Source organism: Zea mays, chromosome 5 (assembly GCF_902167145.1).
Source record: "Zea mays cultivar B73 chromosome 5, Zm-B73-REFERENCE-NAM-5.0, whole genome shotgun sequence".
NCBI classification, from domain to species: domain Eukaryota; kingdom Viridiplantae; phylum Streptophyta; class Magnoliopsida; order Poales; family Poaceae; genus Zea; species Zea mays.
The window spans coordinates 64,552,670-64,574,903 of NC_050100.1; the positions used below are offsets into that span (position 1 = coordinate 64,552,670).

General features: G+C 41.9%; 1 protein-coding gene and 2 pseudogenes across 1 annotated transcript; 2 read left to right on the forward strand and 1 right to left on the reverse strand.

The window, feature by feature from the left end:
- Positions 1-6,943: 6,943 nt before the first annotated feature.
- On the reverse strand, positions 6,944-8,615 carry LOC103626464 (GDSL esterase/lipase At5g55050). The gene is made up of 3 exons (XM_008646872.4): positions 8,247-8,615; positions 7,994-8,139; positions 6,944-7,895 (listed from the first exon to the last, which is right to left on the reverse strand). The coding sequence occupies exons 1-3, from the start codon at positions 8,503-8,505 to the stop codon at positions 7,143-7,145; spliced, it is 1,158 nt and encodes a 385-aa protein (XP_008645094.2). The 5' UTR covers positions 8,506-8,615; the 3' UTR covers positions 6,944-7,142.
- Positions 8,616-9,988: 1,373 nt separating this feature from the next.
- LOC103626465 (uncharacterized) lies at positions 9,989-11,466 on the forward strand (annotated as a pseudogene).
- Positions 11,467-11,860: 394 nt separating this feature from the next.
- On the forward strand, positions 11,861-15,859 carry LOC103628241 (pectin acetylesterase 9-like; annotated as a pseudogene).
- The last annotated feature ends 6,375 nt before the right edge of the window (positions 15,860-22,234 follow it).

The following is a 22,234-nucleotide window of genomic DNA, read 5'->3' on the forward strand; positions in this document are numbered from 1 at the left end:
GAAAGTTTTGAATAACAACACATGCATGAGTAATTTTTAATGCAAGATAAACGTCCACATACAATGAGAATAGTCGTCAAGATAAGATATGATATCTTTACTAACTATTAAGCCATTAGTGTAGACTGTCCCCGGCTCTCCCACTTCGCGCGTGCCCCGCCTCTCCCTCTCTTCGAAATTCGACGTCAACCTGCATCCGCAAAACCACCGCACACCAGTCAATAGCGTAGACTCCTAGCATTCCCCCGCTCGCCCCACTCCCTCGCGGGTGTGTTCAGAGCCCCCGCCCCTATTCTCTGCGTGTCGCCGCCCTCCCCCCACCCCTCCCCCGCAGGGTAAGCTCTTCTCATTCAACTTCCTTTGGGGCATGAGCATCTGCTACTAGGAACATTTAAAATATCTGTAGTGTGCATCTTCATCTCATATTCTTTCCAATTCCAGGTCTGGGATGTAAGTGTGTGAATCTTATCAACCACAGAACAACAGAGCAGAGCGCGACTCGGTCACATCCCCTGAAAAGGACGGAATATTCTCAAACTAGCCATGATTTACTATTGATTGTTTAATCTCTTTGACAGAAGCATTAATATAGAACCGATGACTGCCTTCAGTTTTTATGGGTCTACATCTTGATTTGTGATAGATCCCATGGCAGTTGCAGAGAACCTAGTTTTGGCTGTCTTTGGGGTAAGTTCCTATGCCACTTTAGCTTTTAGGGGTAATGCGAACATGGTCTCATCATGCTATGGATGACCAGGAGTCTGACAGACGAGATCCCTGGGTGGGCAGTCCTCTGATGGAATATTCGCAAACTAGCCACGATTTATTATTGATTGTTTAATCACTTTGACAGAAGCATTAATATAGAACTGATGATTGCCTTCAGTTTTTTGATGGGTCTACATCTTGATTTGTGATAGGTCCAATAGCATTTATAGAGAAGGTGATTTTGGTCGTCTTTGTGGTATTTTCTTGTGCCACTTTAGCTATGGATGACTAGGAGTCTGACAGACGAGATCCCTGGGTGGACAGCTCTCTTCCATGGCAAAGTTGGGTATCGAACAGTCACAGTATGAATCCACAACTTTTAACTAGCATAGTATATTTTTGTAAACCTTCAAAATTTGTTAGCCGACTGGATCTCCATAATTTCACAAGTTAGTTAAAGCATGTAGGCCGTTTTTAAATGCTAATTTGTATTTATGGTGCTACAAGCTTCTAACTGAAACTATCTTGTTCTCACTGAAAGTCTGAAACCAAAATGTTACTCTTGTACTATGTTTTCTTGAAACTTTTGTGTCTGTCAGATAAGTCATTTTCATGTTGCCCTAGAGAATGGCTTGCACTTGTAACTATGGTTCCGTTTGCCCTAGAAAATACAACTATGAGTTACATGCTAATTTAAATGGCTCACATTTGATGAATTTTACAATCAACAAATTTATATTTTTGTCCTTAAATTAATTTATTATAAATATACATTTCAGTTCCACTGCTATGACTAGAGCTTCTACTATGTCTTCTGCTATGGCTGGAGCTTTTACGTACAGGGGAGCCACTACTGATATTGAAGAATGGAGTAAAAAATGTATTCTGATACGAGGACTTGTTGTAGGAGCAATAGAAGCTCATGCCATTCGTGCATGCGCCCCCAATCTGTAGCAGGCTGTGGAATCAAGGTGAGATAAATTTCAGCTTTATTTGCAGTAGTCTTGCTCAGATTCGGTAGTTCATATGCTTTGTTCCTCTACGAGCTGTCTTTATGATAAATAAAAGAGCAGCCTTTTCATCTATTTGTTCATAAAAGGCACATTGGTTTAACATGGGACGACTTGTACGGGGAACTCCCACAGTATTGGTACAACATATTGTTTGGGGCTCCTAATTGTTTTGGTGCTGAAAATGGCATGACTTTATCAATAATAGGTATTTACTCATGTTTATGTTATGCTGATCGGAAACCATAATGTGCAAAGATAATGAGAATATCAAACCTACTTTCTAACTTTGGAGTTTTAGGATTGGCATAATAGGTGGTTGGTACAACAATGCCAATGCCTTAATAGTAGCGAGTATGTTGCATTAGTGTAGACCCTATAAGATCCGATTAGATATGTGTCGATGCTCATCTCAGCATACTCCCGTTGCAACGTACGGGCACACACCTAATATAATACTTGAAACCAGTAAAAAACGTCCATAGGTCACAATAATGCACAAGTTGAAAAGGGAGACGTCCACGTTTAAATTTATTAGAAGGCCAAAACAACGAACTATATAAATTATTCGCAAGAAACTTGAATAATAATAGATTTATCGAAGAGCATAGCTCACCAAGGAAAAAAAACAAACAAACGACAACTTGATTTGGCGTCCATAGAAAATTGTGCTGCCACCAGATAGGAGTGAAACATTGAACTGAATATAAAAGCGACAAAAAAATGTTACTTAAAGAATCGCTCCATGATAACTGTATAAAATCTATGTCCATGGAGATATAGTAATGTTGAATGGAGTGAAAAAAGTTATAATAAAGTAATGAAACAAAAGTACTTAAAATGTTTTAAAATAAAAAATACTAAAAAAAACTAAGTGTCCATGACATATATCTTCGTGGGCCATATATAGTTTATGACGATATATATACACGCCGGTCTCGTTGATATTATATTAATTGCACCATACCTAACAGTTGAAAATCGCGCTATGGTGCACTATATAGTCTATAGGAATGCTGCGGAAAATCCAGAGTCGTCGTCGTCTAGCTAACCATCGAGGTCGCAGAATGCATTTCTTGGAAACCATATGCATAAAGAACCAGCAGTCGGCCGTTAGCGTGCATGTGCATGTGCATGTGCATGGCTGCTGTCTCGTTTTCCGATTGGTTCATCATCACATGCATGCATATGGTGTGGCATGCACAGTGCAGGGTGTAGCTCATTGGTTTCAGCGCACATATATACATTTTTGTCAATATTGCGCCCATCATATCACGTAGTACAATCTTGAAGATAAAGACGCACTACGAGTCTACGACGAACAATGCACCACGATCAGCAAAAAGAATAAAGAATATAGGGCGCGCGTTTGGATCTTTGAAATAAAGCATAGTCAAGACCACATGGGGTGCATGCATTGGGTTAATATATATAAGCGCCACCATGATCCGGAAATGAACTAAAGTGGCTGATTCTTTTAGTGATCAGCGGCGAAAACAGCACAAGTTGATAGGAGGCCTCATTTTTCGCACTTCATTTTTCTCTTTCCTTCTCCTTTATCATTTACCTCTTTCTTCAATAAAGTAGGAGCTTATTTTTTTTCCTCTTGTTTCCCTCACTTCTCCTTTACCTTCCACCTCTTTCTCCAATAGAGTCTCGTGGAAGGGGGGCTAGAGCCTATACCCCTTTATATTTGCCCTTGACAGAGCAGACGCCATGATTCCATGACTTTGAATCCTTTTTGATCATTTCATTACCAAATATGAATATCTAGCCAGGGCTGGTCCTCAAGAGGGGCGAGCGGTGCGGCCGTCCCGTCCTCCGATCCTATGGGGCTCCACCTTTAGTAAGTTAGGTCAGCAACATATTACTATGTGTATTCAGTATTTAGTTTCAATTTCCATGCAGTCCTTACGGCAAATAGCCGGTTCAGAGCGCTAGACCGTACCCACATAGAGCTAGAGATGGCCAAACGGGCCGCCCAGCTCAGGCCCGGTAAAGCCCGGCTCGTTTTGGGCCCGGCCTGTCAGGCACGTTTAGAAAATCGGACCGAGCCATCTAAGCCCACGAGCTCGTTTCCTTGTCCGAGCCCGGCCCGTAGCGGGCCTAAACGGGTCGGGCCGGTAAGCACGGTTTAGTGCAAAAAGTGGGCTTAACGGGCTTAGAGTTAAACGGGTCGTGCCAGGCTAGCCCACCGTGCTTAGTTTCCTATCCGAACCCGGATCGCTTATTCGTACCGGGCCGACCCAGGCTCGCATAGTACCGGGCCGTGTCGGACTCGGATTGGGCTCAAACAGCGAGCTTCGTGCCGGGCTCGCGGGCCTCGTGCTTATTGGTCATCTATACTATACATAGCGCACACCGCGATTCACATGTCTCGTCTCTTATTGCCTAGCGGCTGTTGCGTGGCACCACACATTAGCAAATCACTTCAAACGAGTTTGCAACGTGCGACCAGTGATTGTGTTTGTGCCTGTTGCTCACTGAAAGGAGGTTTTCAAATTAAGTTGAAGTTGCTGAAAAATATGCCACAAGAAAGATTAAATAGTTTGTTTACTTTATGTATCAAGAAGAAATTGTTGGATAAAATTGATATTGGTGCTATCATCAACGAATTCACATCGAGACATGTTAGAATAAATTTTAACAAGACCATATAGTATATAGTTTTTTACTTGAGATTAATATTTTATATATGTTTGAGCAACATATATCATATACTACCTCCGTATTCGAATATTTATCGCTCGCTAGTTTATTTTTAAACTAAAACACGATAAAAAAGAATATATTATAAAATAAAGGTCTATATATTCTAAATCTTGCTCTGGCTCCTGATTTATGAAGACCATCACTGACTATTAATGTATGGATGAAGGGCATGTCGCCGTACCTATAGAAATACACTCGTCTCGCGATCGGCCGTCAACCCGTCCCCGTGCAGTACGTGCCCGCACAAATGGCAGCACTGTGCATATCTACATGCATGAGCTAGTATCCCAGCACGCTGCTGTACGAAATTGTTTTAACAAGCATTTCGTTTTATTATTATCAAAAAAAGATGATCACAAAATATGTTGGTTTAACAAAACATCTAAGTTCTAGCTAGTTTAGATACTCTAGTAATATGAGGGATTGAATAGTTTGGTATGTATTATGAGAGTTTTTGATCTATTATAGATTTAAGCACTCTTTAATCCCTCCAAGCCACTTTAACCCAAGAGTACTGAAACTAGGCCTAACAGTTTTTAGAGATGATCGTTTTGTTTATGAAATAACAAGGGAATGAGTGTCTGTCAAGATAGATTTTACTGAGTTTGAAATGGTCCATTTTTAGATATAGACGTATAAGACTCACCTCTATAAACATTTTCACATATATCTGAAGCCAACATCAGCAAATTAGCCTACGACCGGTATCCAACGAGATTTCATCCGCGACTTTGTCGCCTTGTTAGAGATGACAATAGGTAAATCTCTGTCAGGTATTGCTATCCCATACTCATACTCACGACAAAAAATAACTTTGTTGGGTCACTCATATCTATGACCGGATACATATTTCTCTCGGGGCCATATCAATGTGGCCGGCCAAACTCATCCATAAGGTCATTCATGCCCACGAAAATTAAATATCTATTAAAATAACACATTACACAAATGATAGATTATAATTCAAGTTCTAATACCATCTATTCCATCAATCCAAATATATATCTAGTGCATTCATCCATCCAAATGTCAAGTATGTCCATCTAAATACCACTACACAAATTCTAACATCATCCGATCATCCATGGGGTATTATAGTGAGGCTCAATCAAAGGCACTATATTCTACGCAAATATGAAAGATCATATTTGTGTATCAAAGGCACTATATTTGTTAGTGAAGTTCAATCAAAACATAAACCCCGAGGCATAACTACAAGTGCTCCTTCCCAAAACAATGACACCAACTACCGTCATTGAGTCTTAGCAATCCGCTATCTCCCACTTGCAATAAGGTTATCACTATAACGTTCTGGTTATAACAATATCTCTGCTCTCATATTTTGAATATAAGGTTTTGAAATTCAACTTGATTGAAAGAACCAAGATTCTTATAAATGCTGACTCCATCTCAAAAGCACTTGGATGAACATTGTTGCAACACTTGAAAAGAGAACGTCAGAAGCACAAAGGGCGATTTTCACAAATGATGATCTTTTATATGTAGACGGAAACATAATCATCATTCATGTAAAAACATGTACATTGATCTTATTTTTAGCTAATATATATTTATATGTACTTATTTATGTCAGTATGTATATGACTGAGGCGGGTATAAATTACCCACAGGTACGCGACTATGGTAGTATAGACCTATATTCGTACACGTCTACCCAATGGATACACAATTATGCCCATTAACGTACCCGCGGGTAAAGAAGTCATACCATACCTGCCCAAAAATCAGGTAAAACCCGCCGGATACACGGGTTTCGGCTACCCATTGCCATCTCTAAGTCTGACTCTCGGGTCACCTGTCAACGATACAGGGGATGAGTCCGCGTGCGATCACGAGCTCACGTGCGGGGCCTACATGTCGGCGTCGAGGTTGGTCTGCAAAGCGTGCACGCGGCTGGGTTGTGCAATAAGGAAGGTGGGTCACGTGGTGAAGGAGAACTACTGGGTCGGGGATTTGGCCAAGCGATAGGTAACACTTCCTTTTCTTTTTCTTTTATTTTTTTTCATTTTGCTTTCTATTTTACTTTCAATTATGTTTTCAAATCTTAGTTTCAAAATTGGTTTCCAGTTTTAAATTCAAACTAACTACACAACTAAACACCAACATGAAGTGCAACAATATTAATTATCTCATTCCCTTTAATTATGCAAATGCTCAAAATATGCCATGCACACATATTATCTCATTTTAAAGGAAATATAATTTCTAAGGTAAACCATATATATCAGGGAATAGTTTAACATGATTCTTTTGAGAATATATCCACTTCAACTAGGGATGATTTAGTTTATATAAGCCTTCTTTTGTTTTTATTAGAAAATATATTCATTTTGGGTGAGGTGACTTTTAAAGTTAAGAATACTTTTATTAAAAGAAATTTTTGGTTCCAACCATTTGATGAATTTCACTAAATGCCCAAATTACGATTTTGAGGTGTTACACTGGTAATCTGCCAAATAAAGCTCAGATTTCTAGAGTAACCCAACTCAATGTTTCAAGTATAAGAATTGTCGCCATATACTAGAGCGGAGTAAGAAAGAGCTACACATGAAAGCTTGTTCAATATTATTTCTTTATTTTTCCGGTCAATTGTCCATGTAACAAGGGATGTACCATGGTTCACTTTTGACATAATATCATCTTTGTATAATTGTTTCGCTGGGTCTGAATAAGCAAATGGGCTAAAACCGATCATGCCATGTGGACCAACTGCTTGAAGTTGATGGGCGTAGTGTATTGAGCTGGCCCATCGCAGAAAGCCTGGGCTCTGAGCGCTGCGGCCCGCTCAGAAGGGTGCACGCTGTCCCAGAAGTAGTAAAGGCCGCGGTCGGCGCAGAGCGTCGCGTTCGGTGCGCAGGGCGCCTCGGCGCCGAGCCGGCCGCCGCCGCAGCACGCGTTGGCGACGTCCGTGAACCCCGACGCCAGCGGGTGGGCGAAGGTGTCCGCCATGAGGCCGAGCGAGTCGGCCAGGGAGTAGGAGAGGCCGGGCAGCCCGGACCTAGAGGAGGGGGACGCGAGGCCGGCGAGCAGGGAGCGCAGCGCGGCGTTGAAGCCGGCGGCGAGCCGGTTCCGGTCCTCGGCGCACGCGCCCGTGGCGTCCAGCACCCGCGCCACGGGCAGGCACCCTGCGAGCCCCACGTTGACGACGGCCAGCCTCCGCACGCCCAGCGCGTGCAGGCCCCTGATGGCGGCCGAGTAGTTGGAGACGAGGCCGCCGTAGAAGGCGGCCGCGTCGTGGCTCTCCAGGTCGGCGCCGGACCTGTTCCGCGCCCGCTCCGCGTTCGCGAATGCGGACAGGTCGTTGCCGCCGACGAGGATGAGGACGAAGGACCGGTTGATCAGGGCGTCCACCGCGTCGGAGGAGCCCGCCGCGGCGATCATCTCCGACCTCGTGGCGTTGAAGTACTGCACCTGCTTCGATAGCGGGATCGTGTTGCCGGCGTTCTGCATCACGCACGCACGCACGCTTCCTTGTCAAAGTTTGCTATATATGGATGCTAGTACGCACACGTCGGAGCAGACGTAACGAACAGTACTTATACCGTGGAGTCGAGGATGCCAGCTCCTCCGGAAGCATAGCTGACGCCGATAGTGAGAGCCGTCGGAACCAGAAGGCCGCCGCCGCAGCTTGCTGCTCCCAGCAGCGACAGGTACGGCGGAGGGCTGCTCACGAACCCTATGCACTTTGCTGCAATGCAAGTATGCAACGTACTTACTATACATTGTTATGCATATATACTACTCTAGGTATTCTGTTGAGCTACGAGCCTATACGACGACGACGGCGAGGCCTACCAATGAAATCGGCGGTGTTGTAGCCGTTGCTGAACCTTCCGGTGGGAAGGCCGCCGGGGAAGTCGACGCCGTAGTAGGGCCTGTTGGCCCTGGGGACGCCCGCTCCCGGCAGGTAGTTGTTGTTTCCGACGTCCAGCGTCGAGTCGCCGAACACGTACATCGCCGGCGGCGGCTTGAAGACGCCGGCGGCGGCGCCGAGGACGTCCATGGATAGTAATAGTACTGCCATCACGGGGCACAGCACAAAATGCTCTGCCATGGCCAGCGCTTGCTGTAGGTCTGTAGGCTGTAGCCCACCACGGAAATGACATATATGTATGTTTATCTCTGGCTGGCGGTGCTTGTTGATATGATAGGGCTCACAACAGTAAGGCATGTAGACACTGCTGCACCCTATTCTAATTATAAGACACAGTTAAAATATAATATAATTTAGTGAGGGTGTCTAAAACCAGTATTAAATAAATTAAATTGACCAATCAATTAGTCTCATGTCTCGAGCATAGAGCGAAAACATAATATTTTCATCAATATATGTCTTGATTTTTTTTAATTTATCTTTTTAGACACACTCGAAGGCACAACTTAAGACACTCACATGTACAATACCATTTAATAGGGATCTCTTGAGTAGTTTATAGGGGTTAATTGAAAATAAATACAAGAGACAAGGTTTTCGCGAAGACCTGTCTCTACCTAGTTCTTTATACGGATTGTTTCTTAACTATATATATTTATGATTTAGGCCTTGAGATACTTATAATTATACTATATAATTTTTTAGTTGTTTCTTATACTTAGAAAACCGTTCCAGTGTCGCTCTAATTGAACTAACTAGCTAGTCGCCATGCACGTTTGCCTCGTGGCCGTGACCGTGCCTACTGGATGCCCTTTTTTATATGATAATATTAATATGCATGATCGATACTGTTCTGTCTATCTCAGATTCTGATCAGTCTCGTTATTTCAATTCAAAAGTCTACATACCCTACCCCACTACATTATATCCACACGGCACAAAATTAATTCGATTTGTTAGGTCACCATTGATGATGCGTGGCCAGTTGCCCACCACAACAATTGGAGATCCATGGCTGCAATTATCTGTTTCGTATATATATATATATATATATATATATATATATATATATATATATATATATATATATATATATATATATATATATATATATATATATATATATATATATATATATATATACACACACTACATCTTAAGGACAGAGTGAGGGTGTCCACCACGTATCACCATGCCCCCGTCTATCTCTCCCACGCGCATCTTCCTTCCCCGGCTGCTGACATGCCACGCGCGACCCCCACCAATGGCGCCCTTCCTCCCCCAAATGTTGTCGAGTGCCCCACCAACGGCGCCCTTCCTTCCCCGCCAGCTCCGCGCTCCACGCGCCCCGCCAGCCGTCACAGTGATGCCGCGCGAGTCGCCACCGGGAAACCCGCCACCTCCGCGCCCCCACCAACCCCGCCCCCACCAAGCTCGCCCCCGACCTGCCCCCACCAAACCAGCCCCCCAGCATTCACCACGCCCCCTGCCCTCGCCCTCGACTTTGGAAGAGGCGCGACACCTTCATGGAAGGCGAGATCCGCGACGTGCCCCATTCCATACCTGGCGGTGACAGCATTCACCGTGCCCCCTTCCCCGGCAGCCGAGATGCCACGCGAGGCGTCACAGTGATCCCACCCCCGCCAGCTCCACCTGTGACGCCATGGTGAGGGCCTTGCGGCTCGGTGGCCACGCGACCTCCGCAGCGAGGTGGTTCACCTGCCGGCGCACCGCCGTCGCCCTCTGCATGGCCAACCTCGTCGCCGCGCTGCTCGTGGCCCGCACGCTCTACGCTCCCGACTCCTTCGCATTTGCACCCAAACGTACTCTCTTTCTCTCTCTCTCTCTCTCTCTCTCTCTCGTCAGCTCACCGTTAGTCCATGTGATTGTTCTGAACAAATTAATCCATCGATTAAGTTTGTGCATGTGGCTTTAGGCGGGGAGCTGAAGTATTCCAGGGAGCAGATGAGGTGGGTGGAGGAGTCGATCCGGATTCGCGGCGCAGCTGAGCCCGTCGAGCTCATTGAAGCGGTAATAGCTGTCCTACAGAGCTCTTGTGTTTGGAATTCAATTTGTTCAGGTGTTCCATTGAAGCGGTGATCTGAAGCTTTTGAGACATTGGGTTTTGGCCTCTGGCGCGAGAAGGTGAAGAAGCTGCGGAAGGCATTCACGAGGGAAGAGAAGACACGAAAAGGGCTGCCGCTGGAGCTGAACCAGAAAGTTTCGCTTGAGATTCTGCAGAGACTGCATGATTTGGGGGAAGGTTCTAATACCACGGAACAAGTTTGTATGTCAGTACCCGGGGATAACATATGAGTTTGTTTGCGCTTACTTCTTTGTAAGGCGTATTTTGGAATAAGCGTGAACTGTAATGAGATTTTTACTAACCTAAAATAAAATATTTTCCCTTCGTTTTTCTAATATATGCCAGAAGCTATAGAAGCATGGCGTGTTGGGAAGCTCAAGGACATGAGAAGTACATCTTTTAGGAATTTATCAAATTTTGGCCTCTCCAGTGAAGATTCAAGTACGGGAGCTTACTTGAAGTTGCTATGATGACATATTTATACCTTTTTATTTTGTTAACAATTATAATGCCATCTGGTTCGATATTTAGGGATGTTAAAGCGAGCCTTGGAGTTTAACTAGCAAATGCTATTGGAGGACAATGGTCTTTGGATACCTCCCACTATATATCATATCAAACATGATGACAAACCTGAGAATGAACTAGAAGGTTATTTCGTTTACGCTTCTTATGTTGCCAGCATTGTTGATTAGGTCTTATGGGTCATTAATGGTGACCAAATTGTGCAGTAATTTTAAATTACTCCAAGAGACAATTGAATAATGGTTCTTGATCGATGCTAATATTGCAGATGAAGAGATAATACCAGGTCCACCTTTGCCCCCTGAATGCAATACTGAACTGCATACTGATTATGGTGGCACTACTGTTAGATGGGGCTTAACACATCACAAAGAAAGTGCCGCGGATTGCTGTCAAGCCTGTATATATCATGCTAAGAGGGCAGACCAGGAGCCTTAAAGTGTAATATTTGGGTTTACTGTCCGTCTGAGTATGGATGCTACTCGCTAGACAAATACGAACACAAACATCAAGAATGCTGGTTGAAGTAGGTATTTTCTGTTGTGGTCTATGTGTATATTTAAGTACTTAACTAATCTAAGAGACTATACTTAAGTCCAGCTCTCATGCGCAAATGGTGACGTTAGTTCATTATTACCAAATTTGTCATGTTTCCTGGGATAGTGACTTCCAAATTGTGTTATGTTTGCTGCATATATGATACAAGTATTGATTTATTAACAATGCTAGGACACATGAGGTGTAGCTACTAGGCCTCTAACTTGGTTATCATGGTTTTGGGCCATGGGTAGAGCAGGCAACGCAAGTGCAGTCTAGCACAATCCTGGTGGTTTGGCATTGAATTATGTTTTCTTTTACTTGATAAAACAGTCTTGTTCCATCACTTAGTTAATAGCTCAATATGTCCACCAGTTCTGATGATCCATGTCTACGCAGTGTTTCTTTCCACAGTTCGCGCTTGCAAACATCCGAACCCCATTTTTCATCTTGAATTCAGCTTATGATGTATATCAGGTAAAATGTGGATTGCGATCGATCAGTATAGTTTTTGGCACCTAGACCTGGTGGCAAGTAATAATTCTGGTTTGGCAATTTTCTGACAGTTCCACCACATTCTGGCGCCGCCTTCGTTTGATCCTGGAGGCCATTGGAGCCGCTGCAAGTCGAATCCTGGTGGATGCAGCGCAACACAGATCGCAACCCTCCAAGGTTAACTCTCTGTTAAGCAGATGGTTCAGATTCATATTGTACTGAACAATCATCTGCGATGTTCTAAACTGAAGCTACTGTTTTCATGGTATGGTTCAAATTTTGATTTTGATTTTTTTGGGCAGGACTGAGAAGTGGAATGCTGACATCTCTAAGATAGTTTGAAAGCAAACCAAAGGCAGGGTGCCAGAGTGAGCTGCAGGACACATGGTTCGCACCAAATTCTCCATCCATAGATAACAAGGTACACATAATTTTTTAGCACACGAGCTGTATTTTAGCCTTAGGTGGTGCTTTGGCTAACTTTATATTCTTTGCTTACTATTCGATCTAACTATCATAAAATGGATTATCCTTCACATATGTTATTTTACCTTTTGAATCTTATATCATGTGTTTTTTTCTTTAATCGAAATTCATATTTTTCTTCGGCAGATTGCACCCGCGGAGCTTGAAGGGCTACTTCTGTCTCATCCAGAAATTTTGGATGCTGTTGTTATCCCGTAAGTTTATTCACCTAATCATTGGTGTTGATAGCTACTTCTGTGTGTGCGTTTCAGAAATATGTTTTTTGATGTACCTTATAGGAATATGTGCTTGTTCCTAAGGTTACCCGATGCTGAAGCTGGTGAAGTTCCTATTGCCTACGTCGTAAGGTCCCCCGACAGTTCCTAAGGTTACTCAACTTTAGGCCCTCTATAGATTATTACAAGTGTTCATATATGTCATGCATGTGCTTTCCTTCTCATCAAGCTGCAGAATCGAGGTGGTTGCCTCCAGTTGCGACACTATTCGCTTTTATCAATTATATGTGTGATGCCTTGCCATTGATCTTTTTTAGTAAATTCCACTTTCTGGTGTTACCCGATTTTTGGAAGTTTTCATCGTGTACCTTAGGTGTACAAGAGAAGGGATGTTTCGGCAACATTGGTACGGGTGGCAGAAAGCACTGCTGCTTCATATATCTAATAACCTGCCGCAGTCCCGACCCGTTCTTGCGTATGGCTCTCTTGCATGCCAGGTCTCCTGAAAAATCATCCGCCGTCTATAGGAAAACACTCATGTAGGTTGTATCGATGGGAATCACAGGAATGAGAGGGACCACAGAGGTTGGCTTTGGAGCCGGACCAGGATGCTTTAGCAGAGCTGAAAGATGTTGGTTTGTAGTTGGCCGTATCCTTCAGCGGAGATGGTTCAATACTTGATATTGGTGGTGAAGTAAGTTAATATTGTGTACTTTTCCCTTTGCATTTTACTTTTTTATAACTGTTGTTAGTAGGTTTAGTACTCTCTCCATTCCAAAATAAGACATTATACATTGATTTACTATGTATCTAGACATAGTGTATATCTAAGAGCCTAGCAAAAGTTGTGTCTAGGAAAACCAAAATGTCTTATAATTTGGAATGGATGGATTATGTAGCTTCATTTTATTTCATTTCCTATTTGACTTTTTCTGAAGGGAAAACTATAGGCACTTCGAGCACCTAATTAGAATGTATTCTAAGTTTCTAATTTTTAACTTTATTTTTCTTCTGGGTTTGACATATAAACAGAAAAATTGCCTGAGGAAGATATGTTAGCTTAGTAGTTTCCAAGTGTACCAAAAGTAATATCCTTCATGGCATCATGCAGGAAAAAATGTTTACTACAGACTACAATTATCATAAGCAACATTTTTTTAGTACTGACCAATGTAACCAAACAGTCAGCCTGTTTTGGCAACTTAATGACCATTTGCTACAGTAGTACGACTATTCTGATAATGAGTTGTGGTGTCTGAAGAGGTGGGTGTATATTGTTATGTTAGGCAAAGGGATTCTTGTTTCATGGTTAACATGGTACAAATATCTTTGCATAGAAAGTACAGCCAGTGCAGTTTTGAATGTAATTGTTTTTACTTATCTTTAACGTATGGACTACGGAGAATTGGAGATACCAAATAACATTAAGTAGTTCTTGAGATGCGTTTTTACGACACGTCCTTGTTTTATGATACGTCCTTGTTCTGTACATGTTTGCATCATCACCTTAATTTACTGTTGAAAGCAAAGATACATTTATGGGTTTCAATAGGTTTTATCTATTGACTTCTTAATAGTCGTTTCGTACTGGCAGAACAGTCTTTGAACACTGATATTTAATCTTTCTTTTACATTATAACATGGCAAATCTGGTTTGCCTCCATGTAAGTAAATAACTTTTCGGTATGGTCTTGCATTTATGCTTTGAGGTTTTTCATGGTTGATGGTTCATATGCAATTTTCTTCTTTCTCTTGGAACTTCTGTTATGGCACTGAAATCTTATGGTTATTAACATGTTTGTTTCTTTATATTCCTTTGTAGGATGGGCATTTAAGAGTTTTCAACTAGCCTACCATGGGGTCTGTTCTCGCAGAAATCGATACTAAAACATCGATTAAGGATCTTACTATCAGGTAACAAATGGCCATTGAACTCTTTTTCCACTTGATTATTGGTTGTGAGATACTGATGGGTTCCTCTGCTTTGATCCATCTTCTCAGTTCCGACGAGAAGTTTCTTGCTGTGAATAGGAGCAGTGGCCCATGTAGAGTGTGGGATTTGCAGTCATATGAAGTTGTAGCCAGTCTGCCAAGAGAAACAATGTGTTTTTTTCTTGAACGGAATACATTAGTTTAATGATTTTGTGCCTTGTTTCAATAGAGTTTTGTTCTGTACATTTCCAGGGGAAATATTTGGATTCTGCATATTCTCTAACAAGGCTGACAATAGTCATGTCTTATTTATAACTGTGATGCAAGGTGACATTAAGGTTTAAGTTGACCAAGTTACAAATTGCATTAGGCAACAAGCTTAAGGTCTGACAATGCCTGAACAATATTGATTTTAGGCGATTATGGAAAATAGTGTCTTGGAATACTACCTAATGGATGAGAACTGGATCAAAGAAAATAACTCGTGAGGCAATTTCAGCTTTTGCTGTGTCACCCAACGATGCTCTTCTTGCAATGTGAGATTGAAAGATCCACTTGTTTTTTATAGTCATCTTTCTAAAATGTTCCCATTCATGATAATTCTTTGGAGAATGCATACATACCTTGTTGGTTGTAGTGTATCACCAGTTTTTTAGCATCACCAGTTTAGAATGTTCCTTTTCCCTACGTGCGTGTGGGTACACGTACACCATGGAGGGATTAAAACATGTGTGTGCATAGGGGGCAAGGATGTATTCAACTCAAAGTCAGCATATGCCATTAACATCAAAAGCGGCCTTTTGGAGTACTACTCGTTTTTCTTCGTGTACGGGGTGTCCAACTTGACAGAGCAAGAGCTGGCCAAAAGTAGAGTGAAAAAAGGATCCAACATCTCAAGCGGGGGTAGAATACTCTAGTTTTGTTTCATTCTACTTTCGGCCTAGGGATGGCAATTTTACCCGCGGGTTCGGGTATCCACGGATATCCGACCCATCGGATTCGGGTTTGGGTATGAAATTTAACCCGCGGGTCTCACCTATACCCGACCCGTGATAAAATCGGGTCGGGTACGAGTTTTATCTTTCACCTGCGGGTCCTAGCGGATATCCGAAATTAAAAGTACATGTATTTTTAGCCCACCAAAAACCGGCCCAATGGTCCATCTTTATTCACCCAGGAACCCTAGTCTCTCACAGTCACGGTCTCACTCTCATCGTCTCTCTCAGCCTCTCAGCCGGCCACCACCAGCCGCCACTAGCGATAGCAAATTAGCAACCCGCCGTGGTCGCCGGACTGCTGCTCGTGCTCGTCCAGGAGCTGGCCGTACTCCACGGCGAGGAGCCGGGTCTTCACCTCGCCGGGCTGCTGGTGCTGGTGGCCAGCGTCCGCGCCGTCGAGCGGGAAGCGGCACGGCCCCACGACGACCAGCATCAGCAGGGTAGCGTCCCTGGCGGCGCTGAGCAGCCTGCAGAATGAGCGAGCGAGCGAGTTGGACGGACCGGTTTCATGTCCAAGATTGATCCTTGCTGTTTTTGTTTTTTTGCTGCCCAAACATTGGCTAAAACCCGATTAGTGTTGTTTTTGTTTTTGTTTACAAGCGAACAAACATTGGCTGAAATCCTACCCGCGGGTATCCGATATCAACACGTTTACTGGATACATTAGTGCGATATCAACACGTTTACTGGATAGATTAGTGATGTTGAACAGTCTAAGTTCATGCCCAACAGTGGAGTGTAATTATACCCGCGGGTATCCGATACCCGCCCGATACCCGATGGGTACGGGCACGGGTACAAAATCCTACCCGCGGGTATAGTCGCGGGCGGGTATGAGTAATACCCGCGGGTATTGTCGCAGGCGGATATTTACCATACCCGATCCGAACCCGACCCATTGCCATCCCTATTTCGGCCAGAATCACTTCCATGGTGTCAGCTAAAAACATCAGAATACTTCCCGTAAATGTGGCTACATTTGTAGATCCGAGCGGCCAGGTTGGAAAGAAAGCCACCAATCACGACTGTGTAGACGAGTTTCCCTCCACACGTTATTGCCTGCCTTTATGTCTGTAGTGCGAATGCCATATTTACCTCAGTAATTTTAGCCGAGGTGGATCCCTTCCTATATTTTTCTCTGCTCCATTTCCTTGAATGTGTGGATCTCTTTCCTTTCCAACTTTCACCATTGATGGAAGGTGGAAATCAGCTATCTGTCCTCACCGGCTATAAATGTAGCCACACCACCCGGTTTCTATCTGCTCTCCCTCTTTTCGCGCCTCCAGAATTTGTCACCTATCACAACAGCTTCTCAGGTAATTGTGTTGAATTTGTGATCTATTTTATGTTTCTTGTGATTTTTATTCCCTTGACTATGAGAGACACCATTTTTATTCCGCTGAACATCTAGATCTGTAATTGAGCTTGTGCGTGCGTTTCACGATTTCGTTATAAACATGTGGTCGAGCGAGCAGCAGCATTTGAGTTGAGAAGAATACATGACACCCGTGTCAACTAACTGCACCATTTTTTAGCTGATGGTACATTCTCCTCGAACATTTTTGGGTGCACAGTTTTCGTGTAATGTCGTCTGGCAGCTAAAAAACGGGCCTGATGACCTCTAATACAGGATTCGCTCGCCTTACTTAAGAACTTAGAAGAAATGGTTCAGCATGATACAAGTTTTTTTGTTTCGCTTTGCGGATTATTTGCCCTGGGCTAGAGAGTGGGAATTGAGGGGAAAAATAGATGCTGTTACTCGCGATGTACTCCCTGATTCGTTAAGGAATTCACCAGAACTCTGACTTGGCCGACGCATATATTCATCACGTATACACGCACATGTGTGTGTGTTCTTGCCAAAATTCACAGGTTAGTTATGTATGTTCATTTCGAATGTATTTATAAAGGTGACTATGCATTTCTAATGACTGATATTTTGCAGGTTCTTATGCCATGGAAATTCAACGGATGTTACACTCTTTTCGTAATAGATCATGTTAAAAAGCACGTGACTTTTATCGACTTTACACCAACCCAAGATTGGTATAAGCACATGCCATACAAGAGGTTCGCAGAAGCGATTATCATGGCCTCAAAGAAATATAAGATTGCCTACAACAAGAAACGTTCTGGATGGGAAGAGGATATTTTTAAGTGGAAACATACAATTTGAAATGGTATATCAATTGACTTAAGAGGGTATTTTTTTCGTACCACCTTCTCAGTAGTTTAAATTTTTTCTATGATAATCATTGTATATAACATAGTTGGCCAAACATTCTTCTATAGGCTGAATATCAGCTACCTCGTTCTACAAGATATGACCATGTGGGGGAATGACAGACAAATGGAATTTATTAGGGTGAGTGTAGTACGTTCGTTTCATGTTCAAACATACATTCCGGTTACATACTACAAATTTGATGTTTTGTTCTCTGCTGTCTTTGTGTGTAGGATGCAAAGATTCTTCGAAGGAACTTTATGATTGATCCGTTAAGTTATGAGGACAATTCGTGCCGATATGTCATCCCTGCAAACATACAACAATGACCTATCGATATCGCTAAAAAGGATTAGTTTAGTGTATGGTTGTCGACACATTTGTCTGTCATTACAAAATTCTAAATTGACTCTTTAGAAATAATGTCTGGTATTGATAATGTTTACCACATGGATTTTACATATTATAGTGATATTTGTCGTTCCATTTATATGTTTCATACAAATTTTTTACTTCCGTAGCAACGCACGGGCACTCACCTAGTATATATATATACAATGTATGACATGTACATCGAAAATGTATCTGGTGCACATAAATGTTTGGAGTACATATAGTTTATATGAGCTAACGAAATTCACATTTTTTTAAAAAGTCATACATATTCATTCCACTCTACTCTAATTATATACAAAACTTTAGGTTCAAATCCGTATCACATAAAGAGTAATAAAAATACAAACTTTCTAACAAGTTTAAATTAGAAAATCGACTAAAATGTTCTCTTTTTATTACAGTTAAAGTATACCAAATTTGAATATGAAATTTTGTATATAATTAGAGTGGGTGGAAAGAATATATATAATTTTTTTTCAAAAAAATCTGAACTTTATTAGTTTATATGCACCACATGTGCAACAAACACATATGTGCACAAGATATGTTCCGACCAGTAGTAGTCAGCTGCCGTGGCTGCTGAATTTCCTAGTGGGAACTCCAAGAAAAGTCAACTTATTCACAGTGAAGGGCAGCAGATGCAGGCTAGATCACCGCGCGCATTTGCATGCATGCATGTTCAAACTACGAGGACCCTGCCTATCTGTACTCCTAAGTCTTAACCGCACTTAAGTTTCGTGTGTTGTCACGTGCAAAACAGGTACATTGCTTTTCTCTCGATGTCCCGCCAAACAATCAGATAAGCTAAGGGCAACTCCATGAGGCTACTAAAAATGTTCCTCAAAACATGTGATAAGGGCTGTTGTAAATTGTTTTTCCATAAAACAAAACTACACGTACAATAGGCTGCTAAAAGAACTAATCCCCAAATTTTTTTGAACAACCATTTGGGCCACACTAAACTAATTGGGCCACAACATTGTGTTGTTCCTGTACCTCAACATGACAAGACTTTCTGCAGTAGCAGCCTGCAGCTCATTCACACTTGTATCACCATTGATAGACTTGGCAAATAAATGATTGTTTACCATTCTGAATAAAACATGTAGCAGGTTCAAAGGATATAGAATTTCTAACAAAAACATAGAATTTCTACCAAACTAAGAATGTCTAACAAACTGATAATTTCTAAATGGACAGTAACAAAGCTTTATTTTCAGCAACATAACAACTTGTGTAACTGGACAACAACAAAGCTTCATTTGCAAGAACAGAACTGCCTGTGTACCTGGACAACAATAAAGCTTCATTTGTAACTGAACAACAACAAAGCTTGACGCATATTCATAGTGCTACACTATTTTTTGCTACATTTATCTGGCATCATGAAACATGGTTGTTTTTTGGTCACCACACAAATGTCTTTATCCTACTTGCGTATGACAATTTTGATCAATCTATTTATGTTCTCCTTTTGAGCATCATGTATACTTCTACCATGCATATCTAATTATTATCAATTTTAACTTTCAAGGTACTACCAGTTCATGAGGTGGGAACCTTTGAATGCTCATTACAAATTTTAACTTTCAAGGTGACAACAGAGAGAAAATGAAACTAAAAATGCTGCCATAAATCTTAAGCAGTTTGATCTGGTTAAACACAAGAGAATTAAACAACACTTAGCAGCAACCCCTACCAATTGAAAATTCCATATACATGACACGAGCAGTACCAAGCTTCATTACTCCAGATTTCCTTTTTAGCAAAAGCAACAGTAATCAAAAGAGATATCAAACTCAAAATAATAGTACTATCAGATTAACATAGATTAAGACAACATTAAACAAACTCCTTCATAAGTATGTAGCAAGGTATGAACATTAACCATATTGTGCACCTCCAAGTACAGGAAAAGGAGCCACATACTCCATATCCGTAGCACGCATGCCACCCGCTCGAGGAATTTCGCAGCAGCGCCAACCCGATCTACGCAGCCCCAGTCGTGACGGCGTCAAATACCGGTGAAAACCCACCGCCCTTGCTGCTATCACATTCTTTGTGCTCGATAAAATGTTTGAACCATTGTGTATGTGTTTAATCGCAGCTAGCTATCGATGCCACACCACGTGCACCATGTGTTTAGGTGAAAAGCCTAGAGCGATGGACATGCATGCGCGGTTCGAGCCGATTCCGACAGATTGTTTAATTTTGTGCTTTGCCCTATTTTTGATTCGGTCGATGGCGTGAATATGTGTGTGAAAATGTATGTGTATGAATGGAAATAAGTTTAGTATATCAAATGGGATAGTTGGTAGTCTCTGTTTGTGCTATTATCTTAATTTTGTGGTATGATAAATCAATGCTTCGCTTTAACAACCATCACATGCTATACGTGGTGAGTGGTTAAATGTTATGTTAATCGGTTAGAGGCTCCGTACGAGTGTTATTGCTGCCCAAAGTTGTTTGGAAGCGAGTAGCGTTGATAAGTCGACTTGTTGGTCTTAATTGGTGGTGTTAACTCTAATTAAGTATAAAGTGTTGGGTATTGTAAGTGTCAAGAACATGGTCATCTTTGAAGCTAAATAGGAGCTAAAAATTAATGGTTGCTGTTTTGGGCTGCAAGTACAGTTTTCGCCGTGCTGTCTGTTCGATGAACTAAATTATATTTTCTGTAGAAGTTTCATATAGAAAAGTTGTATATAACTTTATTATCTTGCTTGTGTTAAAATTTGACAGCCATAAGTCTGATAGTTTAGGAGTTATGATTTTCACAAGTGCAATATCAGAATCTGTCCGAGTTCTGCCCAGATTTTAAAGATTGCATTGTTCGACCAAATTAAACCTAGAATCAGCTCTTAGTAATTATAAGAAAGTTGTAGTACATTTCATAAGATTTCCATAAAGTTATGTATTACAATTTTTGGTGGTCTGAATCTTCAGTTATAGCTGTTTGAAGTAGTTGGTCTGAATCTGTCCAAATCTGGACAGCTGCACCTTCTTTGTATTGTTTGCCTTTGTTAGGTATTGAACCAGCCATAGATGTTTATAAAGATTTTATAGACAATTTTATTAGCTTTCCAAAAAGTCTTAGTTCATTTATTTTGGGTGTTTAAATCTCTAGTTATGACTAAAACAAGTACGTGTTGTATTGCTGTCCAAAAACAACAATTGTTATGTTTGTCGCTTGGATATTGCTTTGTTTGGCTAAGCAGATTTAATTAGATCTTGACTGATGAATACTTGTAGCTGTTACACTCGAGTTAATATTTCCCATGTTATGCTAGCGTGTACATTAAGTCAAGTATAGGTCGAGTATTCCCTGTCTTAAGTAATACTAGTATAGTGCCCATGCGTTGTGACGGCAAATTATTATCGACTCTAATCTTTATTCGACAGAATGTTAGTGTATAACGATTACATGAAAGTGACGACATATGTATCATCGACTCCAATCTGTCACAATTTCTTTGTTGACAACCATTGCATTTCGAGGTCCCTTGCCCGCTAAGTTACCCCGAGGAAATGCAAGGATCAATCCGTTGGTATAGTTAATCAGAGTGTCGCCGCAACTGCACTGCAATGCCCCACCAACCTGCCAGACTCTGCTTCATATGACAAAGCTTCTCTGATAGATATGATAGATAAATAAAAAAGAAAAATGAACCATGAAAACATACAGACTACATATTCAGCTGAGTTCACCCCATCTTCAAATGAACCATTCAAGAGAAAAGAAGACAACAAAACACAAGGCCGACAAATATTTATTACAGCCACCTAGGTTAATATAAACCGACCCCGAACAAATGACAAGGATCAAAGATATATATACCGCTACATATTTGTTAATAAGTGGGCAGAAGGATGGATAAGAGAGGAGGGCTTTGTCACTTGGTAGCTGTGGGGGACAGATATCCCCCGGGTCCACTAAAAGAGTAAAAGACCTCGCGAAAGGCCCAAGGGCCCAATAAATCGTAAGGTCATTCTTTCGTGGGCCTGGGGAGGAACAACC